General features: G+C 50.9%; 2 protein-coding genes across 5 annotated transcripts in view; one reads left to right on the top strand and one right to left on the bottom strand.

Annotated features, from left to right (window-relative positions):
• PABPC1L (poly(A) binding protein cytoplasmic 1 like) lies at window positions 1-22816 on the top strand. 2 transcript variants are annotated; one of them, XM_028485485.2, is made up of 15 exons: window positions 1-193; window positions 2131-2324; window positions 6818-6933; window positions 8605-8744; window positions 8904-8998; window positions 11930-12067; window positions 12382-12477; window positions 16835-17101; window positions 17915-17999; window positions 18635-18763; window positions 19280-19386; window positions 20219-20312; window positions 21618-21748; window positions 22206-22280; window positions 22659-22816. In XM_028485485.2, exons 1-14 carry the CDS (start codon window positions 1-3, stop codon window positions 22257-22259), a joined length of 1839 nt encoding a protein of 612 aa, XP_028341286.1. In that variant the 3' UTR covers window positions 22260-22280; window positions 22659-22816. The 2 variants fall into 2 exon arrangements, with proteins under 2 accessions (XP_028341286.1, XP_054938951.1); XM_055082976.1 differs by lacking the exons at window positions 22206-22280; window positions 22659-22816 and having other exon boundaries at window positions 21618-21994.
• A 1510-nt stretch (window positions 22817-24326) lies between these two features.
• The window catches only part of TOMM34 (translocase of outer mitochondrial membrane 34), a 22058-nt gene continuing 18998 nt past the window's right edge, over window positions 24327-27386 (bottom strand). For all 3 annotated transcript variants that reach the window (XM_007122995.3, XM_007122996.3, XM_007122997.2), the window contains 2 exons: window positions 25489-25615; window positions 24327-25245 (listed from right to left, as the gene is read on the bottom strand). In XM_007122995.3, coding sequence (XP_007123057.1) covers window positions 25141-25245; window positions 25489-25615 — 232 coding nt within the window. In that variant the 3' untranslated portion in view covers window positions 24327-25140. The remainder of the gene's footprint in view (window positions 25246-25488; window positions 25616-27386) is intronic.

Genomic DNA, 27386 nt, shown 5'->3' with positions numbered 1-27386 from the left:
ATGAACTCCAGCGGCCCGGGTTACCCGCTCGCCTCGCTCTACGCGGGCGACCTGCACCCCGACGTGACTGAGGCCATGCTCTACGAGAAGTTCTCGCCCGCTGGCCCCATCCTGTCCATCCGCGTGTGCCGCGACGTGGCCACTCGCCGCTCGCTGGGCTACGCCTACATCAACTTCCAGCAGCCGGCCGACGGTGAGCCCCTGGGGGAGGGGGGCGGACCGACCCACCGACAGGCAGACAGGCAGACAACATCCCAGCCACCCGGGCGCGCATTCATCTCTGGCTACTCCTGCAAAATCTTCCATTTTGCAGCCAGGGAAACTGAGGTCCAGAGATACAAGGCCTTGGAAGAGGCTCCGAAAGGCCCCGGAGACAGGAACTAGCAGTTAGTGTGCTCCTACTGTGTTTTACTGGCGCTCCGTTTTCCGGAAGAGCTGTTAAGACAGTGGAAACAGCCAAGGGCTTTGGGGTCAGCCAGACCTGGGATTAGAAAGCCGGCAGCTGTGCGGCTTTGAGCAAATGAGTCATTCTGAGCTTCAGCTGCCTGTCTGCAAAATGGGGGTGGTACCTGGTTTACAGAGTGATTGGGAGGATGAGCAATTCAAACCACCCGGTGAGGAAGATGCCCGAGAAGACACGGGTGATGAGCGGGGCAGCCGGGAGAGCTCGGCCTCGGGCTGTGGCCTTTCCCGGCAGCCGGACCCGAGGTCTGCACCAGGCGCCTCCACCTTCCGGAACCGAGAAAAGCTGCCTGCGCTCCAGGCTCCACGACCCGTTTCTCAGAGCTGATAGGATTGATCAGAGCTTGTCAGCTAGGTGTTGAGTGGAGAGGAGAGGGATTAGAGCGCAGGGTTTTGTTGGAGCTCTGCCACTAGGGTGCGAGCTTGAGCAAGATTTCACGCTCGGCTCTCTTCATCCGTAAAGTGGGGCTAAGCCTTACTACTCAGTAGCATGGAAGGAATGGAGGGCTTTGTCTATGAAGTAGCTCCAGTTATCACGTGGTACATTGTAAGCCCTCGGTAAGTGCTAACCCAAGAAAAATCATAGCAACTATAGCGTTCAGGTGTAAGACTCCAGAAACATAACCAAAAAAACCCTGCCCCAGTCAAGTCCAAAAAGGGGTGCCTTTACTCTTAGTCTCCTGGGAGGATGGGGAGGCTCCCTGATCTGGGAGTTTGCTGTGGTGGTTCTGCCGGTTTCCCAGCAGGTGGCAGAGCTGGATTCCTGGGAGCCTTCCCCTCTGCTCTGCTTTACCCACCCACTGCCTCTTGCCGTCTTCCTCCAAGCCCTGTACAACCTGACCTTTTTGCCAGACTTCATAGATGGAGAAACTGAGCTCCAGACAGGAGAAGGATTTTACTCCTGGGTGTTTATGGCAGGACTAGATGGAAAACCCAGACTTCTTGAAACTTGCCCACTGAGTATTCCACAGTTCCCCTCCAAACCCTCTGAAACCAGAGGTGTCCCTGAAGCAGGGGACAGCATACCACCTGGCAGAAGGATGGGCATAGGCTGTTGTTTTTAGACATACTACTGTTTACCAGACACCTATTTTGTGCCAGGCACAAAGTACAAGGCGCCTTGCACACCTTATTTAATTTTCAGTCTGTCTGACAACCTGGAGGCCGGTGGTATTCTCTCCCTTTGTTAGATGTAGAAAGGTGGGTAATATTATAATCATCCCCTCTTTACAGGTGTAGAAGTGGGCTCAGAGAGGTGATGTTCACTTCCCCGAAAGCCATGCTTCCTTGGGATCAAATCTCAACTCTGCTGCTCAGCACCTCTGAGCTTCAGTTTCCTCAGACTGCTGCCACCCTTGTCATAGGGACCCTCCTGATCTTTCCCCTTTCTGAGCCTCAGTTTGCCCTTCTGTAAAATGGGGATAGGAATTCCTGCTCACGTCATTATGGTGAAGAGTTGAAGGAGATCCTACCTGGAATGTGGGAGGAGCACCACACACATGAATTCTTTCTGTTTATCCCTCCTGAGCCTTCAAGCTCTTATCTCAAGTGAGACCCAGACAGTGGCTCTTTTCTTTTTTTCTTTTTTGACTCAGTTCCCAACTACGTTCTTTGGGGCTCAGGAAAAGAAAATCCCCTTCACTAGCTCCTTTCTCTCCTCTTGTCCAGCGGAGCGGGCACTGGACACAATGAACTTTGAGGTGATCAAAGGCCAGCCCATCCGCATCATGTGGTCCCAACGAGACCCAGGACTTCGCAAGTCGGGTGTCGGCAACATTTTCATCAAGAACCTGGAAGACTCCATTGACAACAAGGCCTTGTATGACACCTTCTCCACCTTTGGGAACATCCTCTCTTGCAAGGTGGGTGTGCCTCTTGGGCGGGGGGGGGCGGTGTTCTGTGTTAGACACCTGTGTGGTGGTAGAGGGATACCAAGCAGCACCTCATCAGTAAAGATCCAGGTTCAGCAAGCACCTGAATGGTAGTTGTTCTCAGTTTCAGTGGTCACCTACGTATCAACTGGCTCTTGCTGTGTAACCACCTCCTAACTTCGTGGCTGTCAACAACAGTGATTTATTCTGCTCGTAATTCAGCCGTTGGCGGTTGGGGCTGAGTTCAGCTGAGCCGTTCTGCTCTTGGCTGGGTTCCTTTGTAAGCCCACTGAGAGCTGGATGGCTCTGCTTCTAGGGAGTGGGTGGTGGTCAGCTGGACCGTCTCGGCTTTCCTCCCTGTGGCCTTTCATCCTCCAGCAGGCTAGCCCAGGCTATTCTCATGGCAATAGCAGGGTCCCAGGAGACAGAGAGTGGAAGCTCGCCTGGCCTTTTGAGACCTAGGTTCAGAACTAGCACACTGTCATTTCGTGACGTTCTACTGGCCAGAGTAAGTCATGAGAACAGCCCAAATTCAGAATGAGAGGGCAGTAGAAATTATAGGACAAAGCAAGTAGATACAGGAAGGCCATGATGGCAATGGACCAGACCTTGTTTGTAACATTTCTCTTATAATAGAATGGAAGTTTCCTAGGAGTAGGGATCTTGTTCTTATTCACCACTGTATCCAAGTACCTGAGATGTGAAAACATAGTAGGTGCTCAATAAATATTTGTTGAGCTGGGGCTTCCCTGGTGGCGCAGGGGTTGAGAGTCCGCCTGCCGATGCAGGGGACACGGGTTCGTGCCCCGGTCTGGGAAGATCCCACATGCTGCGGAGCGGCTGTGCCTGTGAGCCATGGCCGCTGGGCCTGGGCGTCCGGATCCTGTGCTCCGCAACAGGAGAGGCCCGCGCACCGCAAAAAAAAAAAAAAAAAAAAAAAAAATATATATATATATATATATATATATATTTGTTGAGCTAATGGCTGTATTATCATTTGGGAAGGGCTGTGGTCATTTCTCTGACTTTGTAGTTGAGGGTCAGGGTCCATGCAGCAGATCAGTCTGTCCTGACAGGGCTTAACCCTGGGTGTTTTGCCCGCTAGATTTTATAAGGGTGGCTGGTCAGTTACCCTGCAGCCTTTGGCATGTCCAGCCTTCTGGGGAGGCAGCAGGGGGGATGGGGAATGATGGCACCCTCTGCGTTAGAACTCTTCCTTGACTCCTACTATGTGCCAGCCACAGTCCTGCAGTTCTCAAGTGAGGCCTCACCACCTCCCTGTGAGTGAGGGGATATCCCTGTGACTCAGAGGGGCAGACAGACTGGAGGAGGTGCAGTAGCTGCTAAGGGCATGCCATGATAGACAGAAAGGGCTGTTTCCTGTCTTTGAGGATCAATGGAAGAGAGAGAGAGTCTTAACTGTGGGCTAGGTTCTTACAGTGCTAACAGCAGATTTATCCAGAACTTTCTATGTGCTAGATTTTCTGCATACGCATCCTCACTGAATTTCCCAAAATGGCCTCTTAAGATGCAGATAGGAGGATCCCGGAGTTACCCTGGAGGGCAGAGAGGCTCAGAGTTGGGGTTACTTGTTCACAGTTATATATTATAGGGGTGGGAGATCAGTGGCCAAGGCAGGATCTGACCCAATGGGTTTGCTGCTTAGCTGAAGCTAACTTAACAGGGAAGAGTATCTCTGGCCCCGTTATCCAGGCCTTGAGGCTTCCTCTGGGCCACTGAGGATCGAACAGAAAGTTCTGTGAGACTCGGGCAAGTCTTTCCACGCCTAATGAAGCCCTGTTATGGGCCTGGTTACATACAAGGCATTCATTGTGGTCCGTTCCCCTGGTGTTTGCTTTTAGGTTTTATGAGGATGGCTGGTCAGTTACCCTATAGCCTCTGGCGTGTCCACCCTTCTGGGGAGATGGCAGGGGTAGGGGGAGAGGTTGGGAGTGATGGCACCCTCTGTGTTAGAACCATTCCTTGTGTGCTACCACGTGCTCTCAGGCTGGTTGGAGGTGAGACTTTTAGGAACAGCTGGAAATTGGGCTCTGAGGGGAATGCATGGCGATCCGGGGAGTCAAAGGCCCAGAAAGGAGAGTGCCCTGGGGCTGAGGAAAGGTTTCTGAGGCACTGTGGAACTCCACTAGGCTTGGGGTCACGCCACTCAAGGGCAAAGTTCAGCTCAGCCAACCGAGCAGAGATTCAGCGTGACATAGTCAGCCAGACCTTGGACTTTGGGGCCAAGTGTCCCGGGTTCAAATCCTGTCTCTTCCACTTCCTGGCAGTGTGGCCTTGGGCTGGTTGTTTAACCTCTCCATACCTCAGTTTCCTCTATAAAAGGGGGCAGTGGTAGAACCTACCTCTTAGGGTGGTTGTGAATGTATGTTAACTCACATAATCTTCACAATATAGATAGCCCTTGAAAGAGTAGCGAGCATCTCATTAAGCACCTACAGGAATCAAATACTTACTTCTGCTGGCTGGCCGACCTCGGACAAGTCATTTATTCCCATTTTCCCCAATCGAGCAGCTGGGATTCAGAGGTTAAGAACTGCCTGGAAGGGTTCTGATGACAAATATAACAGTGTGTGATGCCCTTAGCAGGTGATTGGCTCAGAGTGGGACCCAGTCAATGTGATTAAATCTGAATGACAGGCCTGGGCTTGAGCTGAAAGCAGAGGGACCCTGCCTGGGGCTGGAGGGGTGCGTGTTGGGTGTGGACGTGGAAGCAGGACTTGTGAAGGGCCGATTGGAGAGCCTCAAATGCCAAGTTGGTATAGTTCTGGGGATTGTAGGGGCTACTGGAGATTATCTCCCGGAGGGACATGGTCACAGTTACATTTTGGAAAAAGTGTCCCAGTGGTCAGCCCAGAAGCTGGGTTGGGAGGCTGGGGTGGTGGTCGAGGCAGAAAATGTCACTTAGTTGAGCCGGGGCGGTGGCTGCAGGGATGAGTGGAGCCGTGGACCCCGTGAGATGGTCATTAGGGGTCTTAGCGCAAGTTCAGCCAGAGGGACAGGAACTCTGCGAACTGAAGATCTTTCCCATTCGCGAGGTCTGTCCTAACTTGAGTCGGGAGCCCTACAGAATGGGGGCAGTATGCTTGTGGGTCTTTTCAAAATTTGAAACAAGTTTGCTGTTGAAATAATAGATTAATTGGTAAAGTTTAAACAACCTGGAAAGGAATAAAGTAAAAAAGCTTTTGTCGCTTTCAACTCTAGTTCCCGGAAATAATTATTAACAGTTTTGTGCGTGTCTGTTTTAAAAATTTCCCTGCCAAGATATGGAAGCAACCTAAGTGTCCATCAGCGGATGAATGGATGAAGACGATGTGGTTTATATATACAGTGGAATACTACTCAGCCATAAAAAAGGATGAAATTTTGCCATTTGCAGCAACATGGATGGACTTGGAGGGCATTATGCTAAGTGAAATAAGTCAGACAGAGAAAGACAAACACTATATGATATCACTTATATGTGGAATCTAAAAATTACAGCAGACGAGTGAATATAATAAAAAAAGAAGCAGACTCACAAATACAGAGGACAGATACAGAGAACAAACTAGTGGTTACCGGTGGGGAGGGGGAGGAGGGGCAATATAGGGGACAGGGAGTGGGAGGTACAAACTATTGGGTTTAAGATAGGCTCCAGGATGTATTGTACAACACAGGGAATCGAGCCAATATTTTGTAATCACTGTAAATGGAAAGTAACCTTTTAAAAATGGTATATAAATTTAAAAAAATAAATAAATAACCATCCCACACTTTCTCTCTTCCTGCTTTCCTTCCTTCCTTCTTTCTTTCCCCTCTCTTCCTCACTTTCTCAATCTTTCTCTATTTCTTTGTCTCTCTTGCTCTCACTTTCCAAAAGTTTCCCCTAAATATGTATTTCTTGTGTTAGCAGAAACATAATTGAATGTTACCAAAAAAATGCCAAAAGGTTTCTCAAAAGTATAGATGCCCACTTTAACCCAAATGAGCTTGATTTTTTTTCCCCCCACTTAACAGTATACCTTACAGGTAACCCTGCCAGCCGTGAAATCTACCACATTCTCTTCAACTATGCACATACAGCAGACCAAGATGAATATACTGTAATTTACTTAACCAGTCTCCTCTTGATGGATCTGGGGTTGTTTCTAACTTGCTGTTAGAAACAAAGATGCAGAAAGGGGGGAAGGTGGCTTGAATCTAATCCTTTTATCCATTGCTTTAGGAAGATCATTAAAAGCTGGTCTGTGGTATAGATGAGATCTGCGTTCAGTTTGAGGACTCTATGCCTCCTTACTGTGTGATCTTAAGCAAGTAGATTGACCTCTTTGAGCTTTCGTTTCCCATCTCTAAAATAGGACTGTTGTGCGACACAGGATTGTCTCCGCAGGCACAGAGCAAGCACTCAGATATTAGTCATTATTGCCGTTGCCATTCTTTTTCTCTGTTGGATGCTTTTCACGTCCTGTTTCCCTGTGGCCCAGGTGGTGTGTGATGATCATGGCTCCCGAGGCTTTGGCTTTGTGCATTTTGAGACCCACGAGGCTGCACAGAACGCCATCAGCACCATGAACGGGATGCTGCTGAACGACCGCAAAGTGTGAGTGGTGGGATGTGGGTGGCGCCAGGGCTAAAGGAGCAGAATCCTGGTACCACCAACTTAGGACCCATAGTACTGCCACCGTCTAATGGGCGCCTGGCACTGAGCAGCTGCCGGTATTCTTCGTGGCAGTAGGACCTCGGACGTGTTGCTCAATCTCCCAGGGATTCCTTTTCCTCAAGTAAAACATGGGGCTGCTGATATGCGTTAGGGGGGCTCTGAGTAGCAAACGGGGCGATGCTTTAGAAATTCTAGCAGGAATAGCTAATGGCCAAATCATCAATGGACAGAGTGATTTTTGTCTGTTTTCCGGCCTTCTCAGCATGGCTGTGAATTTTATTAAACCTTTTGTTTCCTGAGATCTGGGGACAGGAAGGAAGGTTGGCATATGCTTAGCCTGCCATTTTCATGCCTTTAAGTTTGGCATCATCCCCACTTCACAGATGGGAAAGTTGAGGTGCAGATGCTGGAGAGGATCTGCTCTGGCAGTTGCCTCCCCCAGTCCTGCTTCTGCCCATCAGATGGGCCAGCCCCATGCCCGAGACTGAGCAGTGGAGGAAGCTTTGGGGTGGGAGATGCACCCAGAGTCATTTTGTCCAGAGCTTCTCAGGGTAGCCTCCTGTCAGTGAACCAGAACTTGGCGGGCTTTTCCCAGTTCTCCAGAAGCGTGTTTCTATCTTTGTCAGCTTTTAGTTTGCCTGTTTTCCTTTGTCACTCAGTTTCCTTCAGTTTTTGGTGGCAGCTTTCACTCGTTTGTGCTAAATGTCTTATATCAGGGGTCCCCAACCCCTGGGCCGCGGACCGGTAGTGGTCTGCGGCCTGTTAGGAACCGGGCTGCACAGCAGGAGGTGAGTGGTGGGTGAGTGAGAGAAGCTTCATCTGCCGCTCCCCATCGATAGCATTACTGCCTGAACCATCCCCACCCCCATCCGTGGAAAAATTGTCTTCCACGAAACCGGTCCCTGGTGCCAAAAAGATTGGGGACCGCTGTCTTATAGGTACCATCAAATTTTCTTATGCTTGCTTTGTTTTTCTTAATCTAGGATATTTTCCTAGATGTGTTTATGTGGACTTGGAATTTACAATTTTTAAAATTCATGATGTATTTAAATGATTTCAGTGCCCCCCTCCCCCGCCCCAGCAATACTGGCATGAACCACATCTGGTTCTCTCACAGCCACTTCCCCAGTGCACCCAGTACGTGTTCAATGAATAAGCAAATCCCTGTGATGTGAGTTTGATCCCCAGTTTTACAGGAATGAACACTGAGGCTCAGAGAGGTTAAGTAACTTGCCCAGGGTCACACAGCTTGGTAACTGCAGAGTGAGGATTCAAGCCCTTGTCTGTGTGACTCCCAAATTTGTGCTCTTATCTCCTGAGCACTCAGCTGCCTCACGTGCAGTAGGAGATCCTGTGCATTTGCCCCAAGAATGAAGTCATCTTAACCTTACGCTGGAACATAGAAGCTTGGCTGTTGGAAGTGGTCAGTCCTTGGATATATGCCATCTAAGGAGCATTGCCCTGCCCAGTCCCTTGATGAGGGGTACAGAGATCCTGGAGGCCAACGGCAATTGACTCAAGTGACCCAGGCTTACTTGGTGGGCCGGGGCAGGGATGGGGGTGGCCGATGGCAGCCATAGGCAGCTGCCTACCCTGTTGGTGTGTCCACAGCTTCGTTGGCCACTTCAAGCCCCGACGGGAACGTGATGCAGAGCTGGGAGCTCGGGCCATGGAGTTCACCAATATCTACGTGAAGAACCTCCACGTGGACGTGGATGAGCAGTGCCTGCAGGACCTCTTCTCCCAGTTTGGTGGGCGTGTTCCCCAAGGGAGTTGGGGATCACGTCTCTTCTACTCCCAGCTTGGGCTGGGACGGGGGTGCCCCCCGGGGCTTCCTAAAGACTTGGGAGAAGGGAGGGGACATCTCTGGGCTTGCCCGACTCCCCTTTGAGACAGGTTGCCCTTCCCAGGGAAGATACTGAGTGTCAAGGTGATGAGGGATGACGGCGGCCGCTCCCGCGGCTTTGGCTTTGTGAACTTTGAGACGCATGAGGAAGCCCAGAAGGTAGGAATCTCCCCCGGCCCTGTTTCATGGAGGAGGTGCGGAGCCAGGACTAGGAAGAAGGGAGATCAGGAGCGGAGGGCTCCAGCTGCCTGTGGAGGAAATAGTCTCTCCCCAGCATGGGTCCACACAAGACAGGGCCCTTCCTGCCTGGGGTGAAGGCAGACGCCTTCAGCCTCCTCCAGCTGCTTCCATACCCTGAGGCTGGCTGGCTTTTCATAGAATCTTGCAGCATGGGAGCTACTAGGGGCCTTTGAGACAGCCATTACCCTCTTCTTGAATTGATTGTGGGATTAAGGCCAGGGAGGGAAGTGCCATGTTATTTCTTGCTTCCAAGACTTTGAAAATATTGTTTTCTCAAAGCACTTCCCCTCCCCTACTCTTTAGACCAATGCTGTCCAATAGAAATATAATGTGAGCCACATGTGCAGTTCAAAATTGTCCAGTAGCCACATTAAAAAGGGTTAAAAAAAAACACTGCAACTTTAATAATATACTTTATTTAACTTATTCAAATTATCACTTCAATGTGATATAATATTGATATAGTTGATTGTGATGTAATATTTACATTGATAAAAATTGAGATTTTACAGTCCCTTTTTTGTACTACGTCTTTGAAATCTGGTACCTCTAGCCCATGTCAGTTCAGACTAGCCATTTTTCAAGTATTCAGCAGCTGCATGCAGCAAGTGATTGCCATGTTGGACAGAGTAGCTGTAGATAATTGATGGGTCTCAGCTTATACTTTTCCCTCCTTTAGGAAGCCACCTCTTCCTGTCCTCAGTGCTTCTGACAAGTTGCCCCTCCTGTCTGTCTCCATCATTAGCTCAGATCTCCACAGATAGAACTGAGGGCAGGGGCTGGGTCTCATGTCACCATTAAATCTCTAGTATTTCACTGCTGGTAGGTACCAGATACATATCTACTGAGCAAGGGAATGGTACAAGGTCACAGCGTGGGTAACAAAGCAGGGATAATGTCCGATTTTGCCTCCCACCATGAAGCTCTTTCCGTAGCTCCTGCCCCATTAAGATCACTGGTCATGGGAGGGCTCAGCTCATGGTGGATTCTGGCTGGAGACCTGGATCCTGGGGCCATCTTGATAGCAGCCACTTCTCACCGAGCACTTAGCACAGGCAAGGTGCTACCTGATTTTGCATACACTGTCCTGTCTCCTCCCACCAGTGTGGGCTCTACTGTGGTTATCAGGTTCCACCAGGTTGTGGGATTAGAGCACTGGGATTAGAACCAACTCTTTCTGACCCTGAAATTTTGTTCTTAAGCAAAGGGCTCCTTTGAAAGGTAACTTCTTGTGTCTCCTTGGACAAATCCCACCCTCTCTGTAGACTTTGGTTGCCCCAACTATAAAATGACAAGTTGGAGTAGAGCAGTGAAGCTGGCAGGGGAAACCATAGACTCCAAGGTCTTGGAGACCTTGGTGATGACCTGTTTTTTGGGTTTTTAAAAAGATTTATTTATTATTTATTTATTTTATGCTGCGTCGGGTCTTTGTTGTGGCACACAGGATCTTCCTTGAGGCATGCGGGATCTTTCGCTGCAGCACGTAGGCTCTTTGTTGTGGCGCACGGGGTCTAGAGTGTGTGGGCTCTGTAGTTTGTGGCACGCGGGCTCTAGTTGAGGCGTGCAGGCTCAGTAGTTGTGGCGCACGGGCTTAGTTGCCCCACAGCATGTGGTGTCTTAATTCTCTGACCAGGGATCTAGCCCACATTCCCTGCATTGTAAGGGGGATTCTTTACCACTGGACCACCAGGGAAGTTCCCTGCTAATGACCTTTAAGACTGCTATAGATCAGGCAGTTCTTGGGGCCCCAGAGTGTTTTTACATATATTTACATATGTTTGCATGTCTAGGTAGGGAAGTAAGTCATTATGTGAAAATATTTACTAATGAACTGACCACTTTAAGAAGTCAGTTCCCTTTCAAATATTTCTCCTCCCTAACACCAATGTCTAATCCAAACCTTTGAGTCAGTACTCACATGGGTCTGATTTTTGCAGATAAGTCAATGCCGATTCAGTTCATTATTAGTGGATTGCAGAGAGACTTTGCACGTCTTTTTTTTTTTTTTTTTAATGTGACACCAGGTTGGGTCACCGCCCCTGAACGAATTTAGTAACAATTTCTCTCTCCTTCCCTTTTTTTTTTTTTAAAATAATTTTTCTTTATTTTTATAGTGGAGTATGGCTGATTTACAATGCTGTGTTTCTTTCTGGTGTATAGCAACTTGATTCACTTACACAGAGACATCTATATATTCTTTTTCAGATTCTTACCAGTCTTATACATTCTTTTTCGGTGATTACAGTGAGTTGAGTCAAGTTCTATGTGCTATACAGTAGGTCCTTATGGATTAAGACATTGCACGTCTTGCAGAAGATGTAGGAATTCATGCAATCAAAGCCACTGACAGTTTGGGATCTGGCAGGCTTAGGCCAGTTAACTGGAAAAGAAAAATCAAGGGTTAAATAGCAAATGTTTCTAAAGTCCTCATAGCAAAAACGGTTCTCTGTGCTGTGAAACCCAACGTGAAGGATGTTGATTACACCATCACGCCCTTTTGAAAGAATTATGCTTGTTGCTTTGTTCTAATCATCAGTGTGTAGTTACAGTTAGAAACCTAAATGTTAAATCAGGGAAATTTTGCAAATTTCTATTTCACTTTTTCAAGTAGAGCCCACATCAATTTTTTAAAAATCTTCCGTTTACTCTGAAATTCTGTCCCATGTTTTTAAAAAATGGATTCACTTTAAGTGGCCTGGATCCTGGTACTAATTATTCTCAGCTAACAAGGCCAGCCTGGCTTGCAGGTGGCCCCGTCTGGGCCCAGAAGATGGGACTGGAGGTCAGGGCTAAGGCCATGGCCTGGTGGGGGTGGTCACCAAGCCCTCTGGCTGCCTCTTCTCTGCACAGGCTGTGATGGACATGAACGGGAGGGAGGTGAGTGGACGGCTGCTGTACGCAGGCCGGGCCCAGAAGCGGGTGGAGCGGCAGAATGAGCTGAAGCGCAGGTTCCAGCAGATGGAGCAGGACCGGCTGACCCGTTACCAGGTGAGGGGCAGCTGCTTCCGTGTGAAAGTGCCTGTGTGTGGGCAGCCCTGCATGCGACTCCCTCCTCCAGCAATCCTGCTTCTGGGAGCTTGGCTTTAGAGAGGCGGGGAGTGGGGAGGGGCTGCAGCTTGCAGGTGATGGGCTCGCTGAGTGATGGGTGAGGTGCAGGGATGCTGCATGAGACTGAGAACTGGAGGCTTGGTGGGCGGGGCTTCCAGTGCCCCCTTGGCCCATGTAAGCCCCTCCCCCCACCCCAAGTCATTCTGGGGCTTGGAGGGGAAGGGGCACATCTAGCAGGTATCCTTTCCTTCTAGGGCGTGAACCTGTATGTGAAGAACCTGGATGACTCCATCGATGATGAGAAACTGAGGAAAGAGTTCTCTCCCTATGGAGTGATCACCAGTGCCAAGGTGAGGGCCCGGGGCACCCACAGGGGATCGGTAGCCTTCCCCTCCCATCCTCACTGCCCACGCACACCCCCATCCCCGCCCCGGGGCTTCCAGGGATTGGGTGCTGCGCTGCTCCTTCTGGAGTTTGGGAACTGGGTCTGACCCCATTGGAGCTTGTCGTCCATCTGCAGCCTTGTCTGGGCTGGAGGGGAAGAGGGTAGAAATACAGTCCCAGTCACACAGCTGGACTTGCTGGGGCTCACTGTAACCGAGGTTCATTCAACAAGCATTTATTGAGTGCCTACTGTATGCCAGATTCCAGAAATTTGTGTCTCAGAATTTCCTTTGACTTTTGTTGTCTGGCCTTGGCTGGTGACATAACCCCTTTCCGGGCCTCAGTTTCCCCATTTGGAAAATGAGAGGCTTGGGCTGCATCATTCTTCACTCATTCTTCCCCACATGTTGAGCAGATACCGTGTGCCCTCCTAGCACCAGAGATGTCTTCCAAGCCTCATCTATAAGATGAGGGTGGGCGGTGGGCTCCCTGGATGGTTCTGAACCCTGGCTTCTTGTTAAAATACCCTGGAGAGCTCTTAAATAGACACCCGAGTCAGACAAACTGAATGTAGAGCTCTGGGCATCTTAATTTTAAAAGCTCCCCACGTAATTTTAAGAAGACCTAGTGTTCGTTCATTCCATACTTGAGCACCTGCTGTTTTGCCAGGCCCTGTGGGAAGCACACAGGAATAAGTCAGACGTAGTCCTTGCCCTTGAGTAACTTATAGTCTAGTGGGGAAGTCGGATGCATCACTAACTCAAATCTACTGTAGGGTGGGGTGGGGTTGGGGTAAGTGGAGGAGGCAGAGCTGCAGGAGCTCAGTGGAACAGGAAGGAGGGCTTCCTGTAAGAAGTGGCAGCGGCAGCAGCGTTTGACTTGACTGTGAGGAGGTAGGGAGCCGCGGGTGGGAATGAAGGACTTTCCAAAGGGGTCAGTGTGGGTGACGGGGCTGAGGACCTGCACGTGTGGTGTGATGGTTGGGTTCTTAGGACGTGGTCTAGAAGTTCTTTTGCCTGTTGAATCCAATTTAAAATGTCCTTCAGGGAGCCTGGTATTTGGAGAAGAGTTTCTAATAATTTTTGAGTTAAGGACCTTTTCCCCAAAAAAGTGACAGAAAGCTGTGGGACATGTGAATTAAGCATCAGGAAAACTGATTAAATTTATCAATCAGTAAATTGATAAATCTGATTTATAAAAAGCTCTGGGCCCTCTTTCCTGGCAAATGCATACTTGGTGTAGTATTGTGGTTGGAAGCTGGGATTTTAAAGTTAATCAGAAGTAGGTCTAAATCCCAGTCCTACCATTAACTACCTGTAGAGCCTGAAGGAAGTGACTTTGCCATTTGGACCCTGTTTACCCATCTGTAAAATGGGAGCAACATGACCTACTTCTAGAGGTGTCCTGAGAACTAAAAGGCCTGCAAGTGGAGCACCTGCCCACGATAAGTAGTGAAATAATGATCTAATTGTTCACATACCTTGCAGATAATTTCAGGAGATTCACTGACCTCCTTGAGGACCCCTTGAATGAAGGGAATTGTACAAAATCTGGATTGCTTAGAGTTGACGCACAGTGGGGTGGACCATCTTGTTATAAAATGGGAATTTTACATAAGTTTATATATACTTATAAAATTTAATATATTTTCTATTTTATAAAATAGTGATTGAAAATGAGATGATAGTGTTATAAGCACTTCGTAGAGATTAAGTTCATAGTAAGCTCTGCATGAGTATTTTTTATTATTTATTTTATTTATTTATTTAGGCTGCATTGGGTCTTAGTTGTGGCACGCGAGATCTTCACTGAGGCATGCAGGCTTCTTTCTAGTTGTGGCGTGCGGCTTTTTCTCTCTCTAGTTGTGGCGTGTGGGCTCTAGGGTGCGTGGACTCCGTAGTTTGTGGCACGCGGGCTCTCTCGTTGAGGCGCAGGCTCTCTAGTTGAGGCGCGTGGGCTCAGTAGTTGTGGCACGTGCTCTGAGGCATGTGGCATCTTAGTTCTCTGATAGGGCTCGAACCTGTGTCCCCTGCATTGTAAGGCGGATTCTTTACCACTGGACCACCAGGAAAGTCCCTGCATAAGTATTAGTTGTACTAATTTTATCGTTTTTAAAACTACCTAACAGAAGTTCTTATTAATTTGCTAAGACAATATTTTTGTACCAAGAAAATTTGGCTGTCTCATAAAGCCTATGGACCCCTTCTGAGGATATTTTTAAATGCATAAAAGAAAACTCATAAGATTACAAAATACAATTGGATTGAAATATATTTGTTAAAATACTAAGGTGACAGCAGTATGTTCTGCTTTATTAAGGCATCAAACCATAAGATCTAGGGGAATTCCCTGGCAGTTCGGTGGTTAGGACTCCGTGCTCTCACTACTGAGGGCCTGGGTTCAATCACTGGTCGGGGAACTAGGCTCCCACAGGCCACATGGTATGGCTGAAAAAGGTAAAAAAAAACAAAACAACAAAAAAAAAAACTGTAAGATCTAGTGAAGTAGCAATGAGCCTGAAAGATTTTTTTTTTTTTTTTTTTTTTTTTTTTTTGCGGTACGCGGGCCTCTCACTGTTGTGGCCTCTCCCGTTGCGGAGCACAGGCTCCGGACGCGCAGGCTCAGCGGCCATGGCTCACGGGCCCAGCCGCTCCGCGGCATGTGGGATCTTCCCAGACCGGGGCACGAGCCCGTGTCCCCTGCATCGGCAGGCGGACTCTCAACCACTGCGCCACCAGGGAAGCCCAGCCTAAAAGATTTTGAGATCAGCAATAATTAATGTGATATGAAAGTATTCTTGACAAAGTCACAAGCACAGCTAATGCTACTATATTTTTTCTTTGCCTATATTCAAAATAGAAGGAAATGCTAATGTAAAAATAAAGATGCCATTTTCCCCCATCTGAGTTCACAGACCCCCAGAATTCTATCCATTGACCTCCCTGAGGGGATCTGTGAACGCTCAGGTCGAGGCCCCTGTATGAGTAGCAAAGTGCAGTTGAAAATCATTGATGTTAGAGCACGGGCTCTAATAGAGCAGATTTAAAATGTTCTCAGCTCAAGTCCTCATGGGGTCAGGCCAGTGTCTCAACCCTAAAAAAAGATCAAGAATCGTATATGCAATGTGGATGGGATCCTTGAAGAGAAAAATGTTAGAAAGTCCAGTGAAATCCAAATGAAATCTGCAGTTCAGTTAATAGCATTGTAGATAATAATAGTATTGTACCAATCAGTCGATATTGTAGTTTTGTCCCACTGTTAACATGGTACATTTGTCAAGCTAGGTGAAAGATATACAGCAACTCTGTACTATTTTTGCAACTTTTCTATAAATCTAAAGTCATTCCACAATAGAAAGGTTATTTCAATAAAAAATTTTTTTAAAAAAGGCTAAGAACCTCTTCCCCAGACTCCTAAAGAACTTGACTCCGTGCCTTGCCGAGGCAATGGAGGTTTACCAGCACCGTGCATTAGGCTTGAGTTGTGGCTCATGTATGACCCACTGGCTGGGTGAGTTGTTCTTTTTTATTTTTTCCATAATAGTAAGGAATTTTGTTTCTATCGCAAAGAAAATTAGCACAATAAAGCACCAAAAATACAAATTCAAATTATTTTCCTATTCCATACAAATCTCTTTCATGGAGTCTCTAGGAAATAGAACTCTTAAGAGCATCTTACTTTGTCCATAATTCACAAATGAACTAAAGAACTGTATGGGTAGTTTAATAAAACCCGAGGAGTAGTTGAAATGCAGGTTTTTCATTATAGTGACCCCTACAGAAAGGTTTAAGATTGTAGCCTGGCCGAAGAACCTTGCCCCTAGATTTTAACCTGTCCCAAACTACCATCCCACTTCATTTTAGCCACACGGACGAAGGCAGGTACAGTAACAATTTAAGCCGGCTTTCCATCACCGCTTAGGAAAATCTTTTCAGAAGGAAAATTTAGAGATCAAAATTAACTCTGAAATGCAGCTGATCTCACTAATTCTGGGGAATGGTCTAGTAAACGATGAGCAGCCCTCATTAGCAAGTGGGCCGGTCTTGGACAAGTCACTCTGAGCCTTACTTCCATCACCTGTAAAGTGGGAGTGGCCGTGCCTCCCTGCTCAGGTGGCTGCACCTGTCGAGTAAGAAGGCGTGTCAAGCATCTGGCATACGGTGGGCCTCAGTAAATGTGTGGGTGAGAGAGGACCCCCCCCTTAATCGCAGTTTCTCCTGGGTACCCTCAGTACTGGGCTGGGCCCCCCAGGGAGGTGGGGAGCATGGCCCCCAGAGTCTTCCTTCTCCACCCCCAGCAGCCCTTGTCTTGTCTTGCTTTTAGGTGATGACAGAGGGTGGCCACAGCAAAGGGTTTGGCTTTGTGTGTTTTTCCTCTCCAGAAGAGGCGACAAAGGCCGTGACAGAGATGAACGGGCGCATCGTGGGGACCAAGCCACTGTACGTGGCACTGGCCCAGCGAAAAGAGGAGCGGAAGGCCATCCTGACCAACCAGTACATGCAGCGCCTCTCCACCATGCGGGCCCTGGGCAGCCCCCTCCCGGGCTCCTTCCAGCAGCCCGCCAGCTACTTCCTGCCCGCTGCGCCCCAGGTGACCTCCTGTCCGCATCCCTTCTCTGACAGCCAGGTGGGGCAGGAAGATCAGAGCTTCACAGGCAGACAGAGATTCCCAACATGCTTCTGCTGGAAACCCACTCGGCAGGCGGCCGTTGTCACCCCATCTCTAACAGGGGTAATTTTGTCCCTGTCAAGCAGTGCTTCCCGATCTGGGAGAGATCCGTGAATGTTATGCCGAAAGATTCTCTGCGGTCAAATACGTTGGGGAGATATTGCATTAAGCCAGAGAAGCCTTGATTTCTTTACTGTGTACCTTCTTCTATCCTGATATGCCAGCAGGCACCATGACTTGCCCAAACTGGCAGAGTATGTAGCGTTCCCCCAACTTAGATGATCATTTCTGTGAGATGCCTGCTAACATCTCTCCTGGCTGCTGATGTTCTAAGGGGCCTGGTTTGGGGAAGGAGCTTGTGTGACCTGGAGGGAGGAGAAAGATGTCCGTAGAAAGATGAGTGGCTCCGAGGCTGGGAACATTCCGACCCCTCGGCAGTTACTTAGGCTGGCCCAGGTAACGGTGGGGTTGTCGCCCTTTTATCCAGGTCACTGGGCTAGTAGTACTGATCATCAGGGGCAAGGATTGAGCCTGAGGTCCTGCCCTGAAGGGTTCAGGGCTAATGGACCTCCTGATGTGGGAAGCAGGAGCCTTAACCCCAGCTTTGTGGGTCTATAATGACCGGTCCCCTGTAGGGGGCAGTGGAATTCCCAGAGTGGTGTCCCTGAGGGAATGCAGTTTCTCACCTCCCCTGCTGCCAACTTCCCTCACTCTAGATCTTTCTGTCCCCCACAGCCTCCAGCCCAGGCCCCGTACTATGGCTCTGGCCCACCTGTCCAGCCTGCCCCCAGGTGGACGGCCCAGCTCCCCAGACCCTCGTGTGAGTGACCCAGCCCCTGCCCTCCACATGGGTCCCGTGGGGCAGTGTGTAACACAGTGGGTTAAGGACACGAGCTTGGGGGTCAAGCCTGGCTCTGCCGCTTCCCAGAGCGTTAACTTGGGTGGGTCACGTCACCTCTCTGAGCCTCGGTTTCCTTTTGTGAACGCGGGCCTGGGCGAGATGTGTGTAAATCACCGAGGACAGGGCCGAGCCCGTAAAAGACACACACGCAGCTGTTATCTTCAGCGAGCCCCAAAGGCTCTCCTGATTTGTGACGGTGAAAATTCCTGCAAAGCTGAGAAATTAATACTCCTTTGGCACTACTGCTGATGAATGGTCCTTCTCTAAGACTGACGATCACCCGACCTGAAGCTGCCCTGGGGACCAGGCTGTGTGGTCCTGGTACCTGTGCCTCTTGGGGTCCTGGGTAGACAGAAGTTGGCTTTGTAACTGCAGATTTCCAACGCCCTCCCCTGGAGTTCTGGGTCTGCCAGTGAATTCACTCCTCTTTCTGCTGCAGAATGTTCTGGTTCCCCTTCCCATCCCCTTCCTCACCCCAGAACTGTCAGGGTGCAGCGTGCCCGCCTGATTGTCCCCCTCCACCCAAACTTTCTCCATGTTCTCTATGCCGCAAGCCGCCTACCCGCCTGCGGCCTCGGTTGTCCAGCCAGCAGCTGCGTCTCGGCGCCCCTCGTTCCCCACCGGCAGCGCCAGGCAGATCTCCACCCACGTGCCGCGCCTGGTGCCCCACGCCCAGGGAGTGGGTGAGTGCGGGCAGGGCCAGGAGGAACGGAACGGAGGGTGGGTGCGGTGGTGGGTAGGGGCTTGCTGCTGGTAGGGAGTCAGAACCGGCTTCCACGGTGACCCTGCCGCTGGCCCCCTTGGAGGGCAGTGCCGGCATCTGAGGCCGTGCAGTGGGCTCCAGGGTCAGGGTCCTACCGACCCAGTTCCGGGGCTGACTCACTCCGTGGTCGTGCTACCCACTGTACCTGGAGAAAAAATCCAGGTGAAAGCAGTATTCCCGTCGTGTGATGCGGGTGAAAGTGATCATACGTGCAGGGGCGCAGCACCAGATCTGAACCTAAGTTACTGCGGCAGCTGTGAACAGGGGAGCAGGTTTTGGCTAAAGGCAAGCATCTGTTCCTTCATTTGGCAGATGTTTGCACGCCTGTGTGCTGACCCTTTACTCGGCACTGGGGATTCTACGTTGAGTGCTGGTTTTGAGGTGTTACGCCTTTGGGTTGCTGTGGGGCCTTACCATCCCTGCTTATCTCTTACAGCCAACATCGGTACCCAGACCACAGGACCCGGTGTGGCAGGATGCTCTTCACCAAGGGGGCCTCTCCTGACACACAGATGTTCCTTGGCAACACACAACACCCACCAGGTAAGGCTGGCCCAGCTGCCCACTGAGTTTGGGCTCCAGGGGTGCTTGGCTCAGAACCTTGTCTAAGGTGCTGGCCCCGCCTGGGCCTTGGTTTTCTTTCTTTTCTTGGCTTGTAAGGTTACCTTTATTAACATGTACCATCAGAAGAGATATCCCCACCCACCACCCACTAACAGAGGGGGAAAAAAGACCAGGATCACATTTTGTTTGTTCATCACAATTTGCTTTGCCTGGGTTATTACCAGAATTAACTTGGGTTTCCTAAGTATTTACATCGTAAGCAGCGAGGATGTGATCAATCTGCAGAATAGAACTGAAAATATCTTCTGTAATTAAAAACTGTGTATTTATCTCCCTGCCCCCCAAAAAAACTCTCCAACTCAGCATTTTCAGAGCCTGTCTAGAATTTCTGTGTGTATACTTCAAACTATTTCTTGCAAAATGAACAAGAGTAGGCTTTAGAGAGCAAAATGGTTTTAAAGTTACCAAGATGCCAAAGGGTCAGACATCATGCTGGGGATGCGGCCATAAAGCTACCTGATTAAAAAGTGCTTTCTTTAGCACCAGGTGGTCAGTAACGTGTGGCTTTCACTTGACAACACGCATAGGGTTCCTAGCACCACGGAACACGTCTGCACTAGGACGTCACTTTGTCGTCTAGTCCACTGTGCCCTTGTTAGGGATTCTGTCCCGCCCGATTGCCCATACCTTGCCCCCTGCTCCCCCTCTTCCAGAGCCTTCCTGGAGGCCTGTGCTCACCCGACAAGGGTAAGTGTTTTGAGGGCTTGCCCATCCGTGTGGTTAAGGGATGTGTCCCCGGCACCATGTGCAGGTCCAGGAGCCTGCTGTGCGTGTCCCCGGACAGGAGCCCCTGACTGCGTCCATGCTGGCCGCGGCGCCGCTGCACGAGCAGAAGCGGATGATCGGTGAGTGGCTGGTTCCTCGACCCTGGAGCAGGAAGGGGGCGCCACCAGCCGGCTTACCTGGTGGGAAGTGCCTTGAGTGGAGGTCAGACGCGGGGACGAGGTCCCCAGCCTCGTGCTGACCCACCTGCCGGGTGGACTTGCCCAAAGGGCCTCTACTTCCCAGGACCCTGCTCATCTTGTCTTAAAACCCTGGTCAGACCAGATGGTCCCGAGATCTCTTCCAGCTCTGCTGTTCTGTGACTTTGACTCAGGCTGGGAGAGACCCCAGACGTGGGGAGATGAGGGGCCAGGAGGAGGAGCAGGAGGGCAGGGTCTTGGGTTTCTGCCAGGAAATGGCCCCTAAGGTGGGTGCTGTGGTACCTCACACCTCTCGCGATGGGAAGAGGCTGTCACCGAGTTTCATCGGTCTCCCGGTGCCCACGGCAGGGAGGAAGAACATAAACGTGCCCTGGGGAAGCAGACACTGTTCCCCCTGGCCCCTGATCTCCCGTGCAGTCCATCTCCATCCCGGCCTCTGTGGCGGGCCCTGCTTAAGGAGGCCGCTACCTGCTGAATGAATGCACGAGCTTGCTGTGGTTCCCAGGCTCTTTTCTTCACCTAGATCTCCAGACTCTTCTCTGAAGGCCCCCAATGCCACCACGCCATTGTTTGCTCGGCTCACTTGGGGTTTTGCCACTTTACTACCCACCCCCAAAGAAAAATTCTAAATGGGCTTCATGGCGGTAGAAGGCTCTGTAAGCAGTGCCCTGGAAACATCTTCACTCCCCTTGTGGGAGAAGCCCTCCCCCACCACTGAAGGCACCCAGCACCTCCACCCCCGGCTGCACCCTCCACACGTTGCCCAGATGGGCTGACCACCACCACTAGGCCCCGTCACCCGAAGTGCCCAGTGGTGGAAGGTAAGTTTATCTTGTGTGCTTGGCTCCCCCGTCCCTCCAGGAAGTCAAGTTCAGCATTATCGTATCCCGTCTAGAATTTCAATGTGAGCCTTCAAGTGATTTCTTGCCAAATGAACAAGAGTAGTCTTTAAAACAGCAACCAACCTTGCATCAGAGCCTGTGTATGCAGAGTACTTTACATGTAATATCAAATTTGATTCTTCACACTAGCCTCCAAGGCGGGGTTGGCTATGCTCACTTGGGTAAGAGGCCCCCGAGAGTGTTCGGTGACACACCTGGAGGGAGCAGTTCTGGGACAAAAACCCGGATGCCCCCTCCGCTGCGTTCCACGATACCACCCCCGCCCTGGGATGCCCGGGCTGTCCGCCAGCTGTGTGCATAAGCACACAGAGGCTCTTCCGTACAGGTGAGCGTCTCTACCCCCTTATCTACAATATCCACACCCAGCTGGCTGGCAAGATCACGGGCATGCTGCTGGAGATGGACAACTCGGAGCTGCTGCTCCTGTTGGAGTCCCCAGAGTCCCTCAACGCCAAGGTGGGCTGGAGCCTGCGGGGAGCGGGGAGGCCCGGGGCCAGAGGAGGGTTACCGATCAGGGCCTCTCCTAGGCGAGCTGGTAGGCTGCTGCTTAGACAGGTGAAGTGTATCTTCTTGCTGAAATCAGCTAATACCTGCAGAATGTGGAGGTGGCAGAGGGCCTTAGTGAAGGGTCAGCTACTTCAGCCCCTGCGGCCTCCCTGCAGCTCCACGGGCAAGACTGTGCGACAGGGCGCTGTGTTCTGACCCAGCCCGAGGGTTAGGGTTCCCCCAGCCGTCGGGCAGTGTAGAAGGTGGCTGTGGGTTTCTGCCATGGGAGCCGGTGAGCACAGTCTGAGGGGGCAGCGGGGCTGGGCGCGGGCCTTCTCGCGTCCGGCGGGCCGAACCCGGGGAGGCAGGGCTCTCCCAGGACGCTGCTGGGGCAGCCGCACCAACCCCTCCCCCGTGTGTCCCACAGGTCGAAGAGGCTCTGGCGGTGTTGCAGGACCACCAGGCCACAGAGCAGATTTGAGTGCACGTGCGCCGGGACCAGGTGGGTGGTGGTCAGGGGAAGGGTGACGGAGCAGCCGAGCCCAGAAGCTGTACGGGACTGGGAAGGGACATTCACAGATTCCCAGGGAACGCTGTGGTGTCACTGGCTTATCTCGGAGGCACCAAGGAGGCGTTCAGGGGAAGCTGTGACGATCAAAGGCAAGGAGGACAGACTGCGTGATGGGAATTGGCGTGGACTCTGGTGCCAAGTGGGCCGGCTGCCCGCCCCGGCAGCCTCGCTCAGAATAGGCTGGCCTTCCCCCGGGCACCGCCTGGCCCCATGCGACCTGCCGGAACGCCTGGCTTGGGCTCGTCTGTGTCCTTGCTTGAAGACTGGGTGTCTGCCATGCTTTAGAAACATTTATTTTTTCATCCCCAGAAAATGGACTCCTCACTCCCTTGGCGGACAAGAGAACAGCATTTCCTGCTCTTGGCTCTAAGGCCCTGTGAACCGTTAACTTCCCAACTGGGCTGTATCTGCACTTGAGTTTTTTGTGGAGTGAAGGCTGGTCACCCGGCCAGCCTCTTACCTGTTGCTTTGTGCATTAAAAGTGCTGCAAACTCCGTCTTGTCTCCCAGGAGGCCTTCTTGTGTCAGAGGGAGGTGGGCAGAGCAAAGGGTAGCCTTGACTGGGTTGGGGGCTTTGGCTGTTAAGAAACAGGAACGGAAACCCAAAGGCGCGCTGCGCTAACGCACACAGAGGGCGTGTGAACCGTGCACCAGGCAGAGCAGAGCTGCCAGGAACTAAGCAGGACGACCTGTAAGAGCCCCAGAGGAGTGGCTGCCACCCACCGACCGTGCAGCGGGGGACTAAGCGGTCGTCACACAGCACTGAAGCTCCTGGTGCCCACGTGTGCATGGGGGTTCTGGATGCCCGGCCTGAGCAGCCTGCAGGGCAGGATACTCTGGAAGCAGTAACTGCTTCTTCGCTCTGGGCTGGCTGACTAAGGCGTTGTGTCACAACTCCACTCTTGTAGAAAGGCTTTCGGTTACCTTCCCAGGTTGTGATTTCCAGGTTATGCTGGTCTACCTGCCTCCTATGTTTTCATGAGGAAATCAAGCTACTTGCCTCGTGGACCTCAAGAAGAGAAAGTCAGTCTGTTGTGACTAGATGTCACCTCTAAACCTGCCTAAAATCGGGTGAGAGTCATGCCTGCTTAAGAGGCAAGAAAAGGGGGTGCAGCTGCTTGCTTTGAAATGGTCCCCAGGCCAGGCCCGTGGAGTTCCCGTGACTCTAAAATCTGCTTCAGCCTGGAGGCCTGGCTGCTCAGAGACTCGGCCCTTGGAGAGGGCGGAAGCAGCGTGCTAACGGCTGAATGTTGCCCAGAACTGAATGGGATGGGGGAGCAAAGCGACAGTAAGAACCCTGTCTGCCCGGCTTTCTGGAGTCAAACTTCTCCGTTAAGATGAAAACAATTTAAGCTAAGACACAGTCCAGGCAGGCAGGGGAGGCAGCCCCTCCTTCTGGCCGGATCCTCAGGCGCCCCCAGCCTCACCCATACCACACCTCGCGAGGTTAAGCGCACTTCCTGGCCCTGTCCTCGCAGCAGAGGCCTTCACCAGTGCTTGGTGAAGCTTGCTTGCTTCACCGGTGCTGTTCCGTCTGCTTGGATGGCTCGTCCCTCCCCTCTTCACCTGCTGTGATCCCCACAGTAGAACTTACTTCACACTTGACTTCCTCAGGGACTCTTTTTTTTTCCACGGGGTCGACCCTATGGCTCGTCCCTCCCCTCTTCACCTGCTGTGATCCCCACAGTAGAACTTACTTAATTCACACTTGACTTCCTCAGGGACCCCTTTTCCTCCACGGGGTCAAACCTCCCTAGCTGGGGAAAGTGTTGCGACCGCTCCTTTAGAACACTTAAGCCGGCTGCACTTTCACTCTTGTGTGATTAACGTCTTGCGTCCCATGGGACGGTCAGCCCCCTGAGAGCAGGGACCGTGTCTATTGATTCACTGCCGTTTCCCCAGCACTATATGTAGGGCCTGGCCCATGCAGACATTCCAGTAAATCTGATCAAAGGATGGAAGAGTGTTCCATAAGCAGTCTTTTTTTTATTATTGCAAAGTTCCAAAATGAACCAAAACTGAAAAAGCACAAATGAAAGTACAACAGTTCAACAGAATCAGTCAGTTCAGTTCGGATTAACGTCAACATACTACAAAGAACTAAGAAGCCTCGAGGGGTCCCTGCCCGGGACGGAAGGACACTGACTTCCAGGAGGCCTTTCTCCCCATCTTGCCTTCCCAAGTAGCAGCCACACCTTCTGGTTCTTGAAACAGCTCAGGCGCCTCCACGCAGGGGGCGGCAGCAGAGCCACAGGCCAAGCCGGTGAAGGGCCAGGTCCTGCATCCCCACCAAAGGAGGGCTCGGCCAAAAGGCACCAGGGCTCAGAACACAGAGCGCTGTGCCGAGGCCCGGGCGGGGGCAGCAGCGCTGGAGACCAGCTCAACAGGCTGCTTTGGGCGCAGGCGGCCAGGGCTTCCCAGTGCCCCCCAACGCCCCAGCCCAGGTTGCTCAGGTGGACCACGGTGAGGGTGCCTGGCGACGCCGGAAAGGCAACTCGGCCTGGAGCGTGCTGGGCAGAGGCAGAGCCGAGGGCTTTCCCTGGGAGGACCTGTCTGTGTGACCCGCTCGCCGTCCGCAGCACAGGGAGCTCGGAACAGGGAGAGACCCTTCGGACAAAACGTCTTGTTTTTGAGTACACCGAGCTTAATTCGAACAGGCAAATCCTCCTGAGGGGTGGGAGGCCGTCACGTCTCTGAGGGGCAGAGGAGCTTGCCCTGGGGCATGCCGGGTCCCGGGAGCAGGCACGGAGGAAGGTGGTCAGGCAGAGGTGTCGTGCCGCCCCTTTGGGTTTTTAGTTTAAGCTCCGGTTAACCTCCTGCCGCAGCTTCTGTGCGGGGCCGTTCCTGGGCTCAATCTGCAGGAGGCTGTTGATGTCCGCAAAGCTGGATTTATAGTCCTGAGAGGAGAGAGAGGGTGTGGGGATGGAGCCCTGGCCCAGGGAGACCAGGCGGGGGTGGGGGCCGCTGCTGAGCCCGCAGAGGGTTTCTGCACCCCAGCCTGGAGGCCTGCCTGGAGCACCTGGACCCCTGGACGAGAAGGCACGTGGCAGGTACCCCTCACCTTGACCGTGCTCTGGAAGTGCCAGCACAGGCACAACTGGCTGTGGCTCTGTTGGTGCCTCCGGCCAGAATCTCTTTACCTTGAGTGCCTTGTAGGCTTGAGCCCGTCTGTAGAACGCCTTCACGTTCTTCCCATCCAGCGTGAGGGCTTCCGTGCAGTCCTTCACGGCCTCCTTGTACTGCTTCAGCACCAGATGGCAGAGCGCCCTGAGGGGAAAGAGCGGGCCACGCAGCAGTCTGAGGAGTGCCCTGCGGCTCCCCGAATGCACCGTGCTGGGTGCTTCCTACCTCCCTCAGTCCTCACAGCTACCCAGCCCCCTTTTGCAGAGGTGACGCGGCTCAGAGGGTTGAAAGGACGCGCCAAGCTTCCACCACTACCGAGGGGCAGACCTGGGACTCAACCCGGGCTCGAACGACTCGAGATTCTGACCGTGTTTGCTGCTATTGTTCTGTCCGCCTCACGCTCCCACACTGTACTCTTTCAAGCAAAAAAAGGCTTCCCGAAACACTCCCCTTGATAAAAAATTATCTATCTCAAGAAAAAAACAAATACCAGGCTCTAAATAAATACCAGGCATGCTGACATGTTAGGGGTGAAATGTAAAGATGTCTACAACTTATGCATCAAAGATGATAAGATGGATCAATAGATGGCTATAGTGACAAAGCAAATATAACAATGTTCTTTTTAACTGAAGCGTACTTGATTTTATAACAATGTTTATGAATTTAATTGGGAAGTATATGGGTGTTCAATACATAATTAATTCAACTTACATTTTGAAAATTTTCACATTCTGCATCAACGGGGGAAAAGTATATATTTGTATCTTTCTCATTCAATTTTAGTCCTTTCCCCCAAAGATAATCACTAAAAACAAAACAGATATCCATTCCACCTCACTTTTTTTTTTTTTTTTTTTTTTTTCGGTACGTGGGCCTCTCCCGTTGCGGGTTGCGGAGCACAGGCTCCGCGGCATGTGGGATCTTCCCGGACCGGGGCACGAACCCGCGTCCCCTGCATCGGCAGGCGGACTCTCAACCACTGCGCCACCAGGGAAGCCCCCACCTCACTTTTTAATGGATATATAGTATTCACTTGTATGTACCATAATTTATTTTATTAATTCCTTATCAGTAGATATTTTTCACTGTTTCCGGTTTATAAATAAACGATGCTACCATGGACATCCTTGCGCATAAATCTTAGATGCCTATTAGGAGAGACTGCTGCATCAAAAGGTACATACATTTAAATTTTTGATTATTACCAAAATGCTCTCCAAAAACCAGCTGACCCTTGAGGAACACGGGTTTGAACTGCGCGGGTCCACTTATATGCAGATTTTTTTCAGTAACAAATTCAAGAGTATCACACCATCTGCATTTGGTGGACTCCATGGATGCAGCAGAACCGCAGATATGAGAGGACGACTGTAAATTATGCTGAGATTTTTTGACTGCAAGGAGGGTCAGTGCTCCCAAAAGCCGCCTTGTTCAAGGGTCAAGTGTACTTCAGAACAGTTACTAACAGAGACTATTTTCCTGCAACTGTACCAACCCTGGGTCTCAACCTTTAACTTCTGCCAATATGGAAGAAAATAGCATCTGTTTTAATGTAGTTGCTCTAAATATAGGTAAAGCTGAGTGTCTTTACATAAGATTTTTAAAATCTTATGAAATAAAATTTATCCAACTTCTTTAATGACTTCTGTGGGTCCCCCTCCACCACCACCAAATACCTTCCCCACTGCAAGACAATTAACCCACACACTGTTCTAGAACTTAATGGTTTTACTTTTTACATTTGAAACTGTGATCCCCTTAGAATTTATTTTAAAATAAGGAGTGAGGGTAGGGATTCGGTTTCCTTTTTTTTTTTTTTTTTTTTTTTTTTTTGGCGATACGCGGGCCTCTCACTGTTGTGGCCTCTCCCGTCGCGGAGCGCAGGCTCCGGACGCGCAGGCTCGGTGGCCAT

This window comes from Physeter macrocephalus, unplaced genomic scaffold (assembly GCF_002837175.3).
Source record: "Physeter macrocephalus isolate SW-GA unplaced genomic scaffold, ASM283717v5 random_415, whole genome shotgun sequence".
Taxonomy (NCBI): Eukaryota; Metazoa; Chordata; class Mammalia; order Artiodactyla; family Physeteridae; genus Physeter; species Physeter macrocephalus.
This window is presented reverse-complemented; position numbering and strand designations above follow the sequence as displayed.